The sequence below is a fragment of the Haliaeetus leucocephalus genome, unplaced genomic scaffold, assembly GCF_000737465.1.
Source record: "Haliaeetus leucocephalus isolate CR32 unplaced genomic scaffold, Haliaeetus_leucocephalus-4.0 Scaffold162, whole genome shotgun sequence".
NCBI lineage: Eukaryota > Metazoa > Chordata > Aves > Accipitriformes > Accipitridae > Haliaeetus > Haliaeetus leucocephalus.
Genome location: NW_010972598.1, coordinates 4,628,152 through 4,634,086, shown reverse-complemented (window position 1 = coordinate 4,634,086; position 5,935 = coordinate 4,628,152). Strand labels below are relative to the sequence as shown.

The 5,935-nt window shown below is 37.1% G+C and overlaps 1 protein-coding gene across 1 annotated transcript in view; it reads right to left on the bottom strand.

Annotated features, from left to right (window-relative positions):
• Nucleotides 1–2,107: 2,107 nt before the first annotated feature.
• The window catches only part of ERO1LB (ERO1-like beta (S. cerevisiae)), a 42,853-nt gene continuing 39,025 nt past the window's right edge, over nt 2,108–5,935 (bottom strand). The window contains exon 17 of the mRNA XM_010562947.1: nt 2,108–5,800. Within this exon, the coding sequence (XP_010561249.1) occupies nt 5,740–5,800 (61 nt within the window). The 3' untranslated portion in view covers nt 2,108–5,739. The remainder of the gene's footprint in view (nt 5,801–5,935) is intronic.

Below are 5,935 nucleotides of genomic sequence, written 5' to 3'. Positions count from 1 at the left end.
AAGTTATTGCTGTATTCTCGGCGCACAATTTACTCTTTGGATGATCACAGCTTATTCAATGTGGCAAGATGGTTGGAGGGTAGAAGTCATCTATACCCTAGTTACAATCTCAAAACACATTTCATTCTTCTAAGTAAGAAAATCATATCTTCTCAGCGGCTATAGGGACAGTCTCAGAACAGTAGAGATGGGCATCTGCTCTGGCTGCTGGGGCATTGTGAACTGCAAAACAGGCTGAAAAATGTAAGTTTGAAAAATTAAAGTTACATCATCTCTGTCAATCAGTTCTAGGTAAGGTATGTAGAAGAGCAAGTTGAATACCAAGCCAGGGAAATGGATACATACAACTGTACTTACTTTTTATTTATTTATTAAAAACTGAGGAAGTGCAGTCTGGAAATAGAACAAGAGCCAGGAATACATAACACAGAAAAACCTTAAGTGGACCTAGAGGATAAACTCTGCATAACTAGCAGAAGGTCAGTAAAGCTGTGCTTCAGCCTTGTATGTGCAGGGAAAAATTGGATGGTTTGTGGTGGAAATGGTGGATAAATACCATTCTAATATATGACATTTGCACACAGTAAGCCTAAAAATAATTATTACTAATCTAAGGTGAGCAGGAACCCTAACTCTTCTTCAGGTCTTTTTATTGTGCAGAGTACTGACTGGTACGGTCTACTATGAAGAGCTCTGCACTCCCAGCCTCTCTTTCTCTTTCCCCCCATGAAGCACTGTAATTCAATCCACATTTCCCTAGAAGAAAAACATATTTGTTACAGTAATTTTCACTTCTAGAAAAGAAGTAGTTCATTTTGAGGTGTACTACAGCATCCCCAGATGGTGGACAGCCTTGATGTTTTCCTTGTGTTTAACTTCAGGAAGTAAAAGAAGTAGAGAATGCTTGTATATGTTTCACAGAGGATATACAGCAAAAAAAAAAAAAAAAAGAGGGAAGGGAGTAAGTCTGATCAGGACTGCTTGGGAGCCAAAAGCATAGTAGTGCCACACGCATATGCTATCTTCCACATGCTCTTTGGTTTTTGGGACGTTTGTGGTAAAATCAGAGCACAAGCCCTGCCTCTGGCAGAAGCACTCTGCCAAATGTTTGCCCTCCAAAGCTTCCAGTAGTTTCTTTGCATCTTCCCAAATGTTCATTGAAGAAAAAGAGCTAGTTAAACTATCAGTCAGAGATTAAAAAAAGGTGCCACAGGGCAGGGAAATGAACAGAAATTTTATTAAATCCTTTGGAGTTCTACAATCATGTTTGTACAAAACTGCCTGAAGACCTAGTGCAAGAAAAGCCTGCAGGAATTACATTTTCTTCACGGTAGATAGAGCTGCACAGCACAAATTTAATTATGAGAATTCTGCGCCTAAAACAAGCTTAATCCCTGTGCCACAGTATGCGTGCAAAAGAGTTGGAATGACAAGTGACTATGACCAATCATAGTAATGAATTAAATACTTTCAAACACAGGAAGTTTAAGCAATGTGAAAGGTAAGATCTTAAATTTAAATTAAATCACTATAATTATCATCACCCAGGTAACAGGTACTTACCTACCTAAACTGGGGATGAAATACACGTATCAAATTTCTAGTAAGGTAATTTGTTAAAAATGCATACAAGGAACGAAACAGAGCTGCAGAAACCCTTTAAGGGAAATAATTTCACATGAAGAGCCCCACTGGGTGAACCAAACAGAAAAAATATTTACAAAATTGATTTTATAAGCTATTCTGAGAAAGGAACAAAACAGACCAAGCTTCATTTCAAAATAAGCCTTTCTGCTTTTTAAAACAATTGGACTTAAACAGTGGCTAAATTTGGCCATATTCATACAGAAACATATTGTAATTCTGCCACGTGAATTTCTGATGTGCTAACACACAACAAAGCACTGTAAACAGCAACAGAGACACAGGTTTAATTCCATTCAAAAGATGAATGTAAGTGAGAATGAATGCCTGCTCATAAGCTTAAATGACTGATGTGTAAATAATTTAAGTTACATAATTTCTACCAAGCATAGTTGAAATGTAAATGAAAAGTAAAAAATATTTCAAGTGAAACCCCAAAAATTACATTCACAAAAAGAAGTTGTAGCAGAAAATACTTTAATTCGCATTTCATAGATTCAAACATAGCAAAGATTCAGAAGTGTTTAGATCTCAGTAAGCAGTTCCAATTTTGATTTTAATAAATATTATATCTTTAATAGGCTAGGTATATGGAGGAATTGTAGAGTGAGGAATTGCTGATTGCTACTTTATAAACATAAGCATTTAGATTATTTACAACATATTACAGGTCATTTCCCAGAAAAGCACAAAGCAAGGTCAGATAGTTGACCCAACCATCAAAACACAACTCAAGAAAGTGTGGCACAGTGTATTTCATGCACATACAATGACTGACAGCATAAGTCGTCAGCTGAAGTAGGAAAACGCTTTTGTTGTTCCAGCTTACACAAGTCTCTGTATTTCACTGTTTTAAATCTGCATTCTCACCTCCCTCCTCAGGCACTGAAGAGCAAGTTGTTCAGCAACAGTGCCCTACATTTGACCCATGCAGTTTGCACCAAGTCTCCTTTACCATTTCACCTAAGTCTTCATGACTTAAGAAAAATGAAACATTTTTGTCTTTGTCTTCTCACTACCTCTGGGATTACAATCATTGTGTCATTTGTACAAGGAAATGCACTTTTACTCTGAAATGAACAACAGACAGTGTTGACAAGCTGATCTCCCAACAGGGAGCTGGATTTTAAAATAGTTTACAGGTCATGGACAGTGTAACTAACCTTATTCTTCAGTATAAAAATGGATCTGTAAATTTCTAAAATTTAACATATAAAGAACTAAGTCATCCAACTCACATGGCAAAACTTCATAGGCAGCATAGTCACAGAATGTACATCAAATACAGTAAGAAAAACAGCGACAGGAAAATTGTTTCAACCAGATTTGTAACAGGAAAAAAATTTTATGTCCTATTTCTATAATGATAGTGAAGTAAAACACCTTCCATATTTGATCACCAAACAAGATGTACCTTCAAACGCAACAGAACTTCCCCACACACGGAATTTGCTGTTCTGTTGCACTCCTGTGTTTTCATGAAACAAAGGAAAAGAAGAAAAGCTTCCCATCTTTTTATGTCCTTACCCAACGGTATTAACCTTGCCTGCATTGTGCCCATGAGGGTTGCAAGGAGCAGGTGTCCAGGATCTGCGTGCCTGAATCTCTCACCTGTCCCATGAGCAAGTGCATGATGCTAGTATGTGATATGCTCCTTCAGTGTCCATAGATCTTAGCCAGGCACAGGTGGAAAAAAAGAAAAAAAAGCAAGTTGCATCCCCAGGAGAAGGCTGGAAGCGATTCAGTTTCCCCACAAAGCAAGGGGAAAAAGGGAAGAAACAATTCTGAGACTCGGGTCCTTCCTGGGGCAGCGCAGACAACACCTTTTTTTTTTTTTTTTTTTTTTTTTTTTTCAACTAGAAAATCCTGCCTAAAGCTTTAGGCACTGTAATATATAACAATACAGATAAATCCCAACTATACAGCATTGTTCACACAGTAAGCCTACAGGTTCCGCCCTTGCAGGTCAATCCAAAAAGCAAGGAATTAATGGCCAACTGAAAACCACACTCTTTCAATATATACAATTATTCAGAAGAGTTAGATAGTCAGGGTGTAACTCATGTACCAAACACAGCTGTTCACATCTGGGCTAGTTACCTAGATTGCCACTTCAATTTAATGGAGAAAAATAAACTCTAGGGTGCAAATACAGAGCTCGGAATAGGCCAGATGAATCCACCTAGGAATCACCTGCTCTTCCCCATTAACTAGAAGAAGGAAGCCTGTGGTGACTTGCTCAGACATGGGTGCCCACAGGCAAGAGAGGCTGCTAGGTGAGAACATAACATCCCCAGACTAGCATCAGCTTTCTCTAACACCACATTAAATTATCTACTGGCTTAAACCAGAACTTCTGACTGGATACCAGTTCATTGCCAATTTGTGCAACTATCACCAAAACTCAGGGGGTTGTCTTGTTGTTGGTTCCCCCCCCCCCCTTTTTTTTTTCTTATCTTTCATTTAGCTTATCCCAGTTTGACTCAAGAGGGTTTAGTTGAGAAACAGTATTTTATTTATAATAGGAAGTGTCAGCAGGATAGTCTATCTCATTTCCAGTCAGGTAGAAACTTGAGGCTAGTCTGGAAACAAAGGACATAGAGCGTATTCCAGCTTTCAGAAAATCTCAGCTGTAAAGGACCACATTATGGAAGCCGATACAGTTACAATCAATTATATAAACAGGTCACTAAATATCTGGTAGGGTGAAAAATGTTTAAGAGCACTTCATTTTGTGAAGACTTATTTTTAAAAACAAGAGATGTATCTACACTGTACCAACACTTCCTACATTCATAACTCCTAGCTTCATTTTGAAACAGGCTGGTTTAAAAAAAAAAATTACTTCATTTTAAATTTAAACCAATATTTGGTTGCTACTAATCAGTAGTGCTGTTTCTGAATTCTGTTTTGGACAATGGTCAGTTATCATTGACATTTGTGGACAATGATACATGAGTAATTTCTTATTTCATGAAAGTTATGTTATTAACATACCCGTTTTTTTTTTTACATTGAATATGCTTTTAAAGGAGATACAGTGAGGGATTGCATAGATAGAGTATGCAGTATTAAATGTCAGTGTGATTATGAATTTTAAAAAGCATCTTTTTTTAAAAGTGACTATAAAACCAAGTTCTTACTTTTTACACTGACCTTTAAACATAGCACTAAAACACAACCCATAAAGAACAAATCTGTTTCCAGGGGTCAGAGATTGAAGTGTGCTATTTTAATATTTTAGAAATTAAAAAGATGATTTCTGGAAACTGAACTTGTGATTGCAATCTAGAAAATAAAATGGGGTACATGCAAATTTGATTGACTGAGGCTTTTCAGCTAGCAGCACTCTAGCACCATCTCCCCCTGCCCTGACCCCCACCCCCAAGCAAATGCAGGTCACCAAGGGGCTGCAGAATAGTCACTTCCAACTGTGCTGCATCAGAGACAAAGTAGTTATTTCAAAGAAAAAAGAAAATTCTGAAAAGCAGCACAAAAGGAAAAAAAGTTGGTATCAGCATGATGCAAAGGAGCTCGGTATGAAATAAAATTTTCTGCTCAGTAAGTTTCCTATTTTTAAGTAAGTTTCATTATCACAGTAAGAAGTCAGAACTCAACAAGTCCATTATTTCCTTTTCTGTTGGTTTGTTTGGGGTTTGTTTGTTTGTTTTTCTTTTAGACAGCCAGAATCAGCATACCCAATCCTCAGAATATACTGAAGCTCAGTACTGGGATGAGGTGAGAGGTGAACCACCTCTCTCAGGCCAAGTCAGGGTGGAGGTACATATGTTTTCATATAAAACAACTGTCTCAGAAAGAGAAGGAAATAAACAAAGTTTATGAAGTTTCAGTACAACAGAACTGTGAGCAGAGAAAAAATAAACAGATCAGCATAATTTACACATTTAAAAACTCTATATTTCATTCATAAATATCTTTTCTAATTAATAACCATTCCTAGTTTAAACATAAATATTCAAGTTGGTATTTGATTTTACTTTTTATCAGTTCATGTGAGTCCTGTAAGGATCAGTTCCTTCTGCTCAATGCAGCCACGTAAATGGTCTTCACTAATGGGTTGTGCAAAGGCCTTCATTACCTAGTTTGTTGCAATAAAACTTTAAAATTCTGCAACTCTCTTACACTTGTGGAAAGCCTGTAAAACAAAAAACCCTTAGGTGTTAGTAAGTCAACTGCGAAAGAGAAGTACAAATCATCATCTTCCATGGGGGCTTTTTGTCTGGTGTTTTTTTCAAACACAATTCTGTTCCAAAGATGAACACGCTTAAGA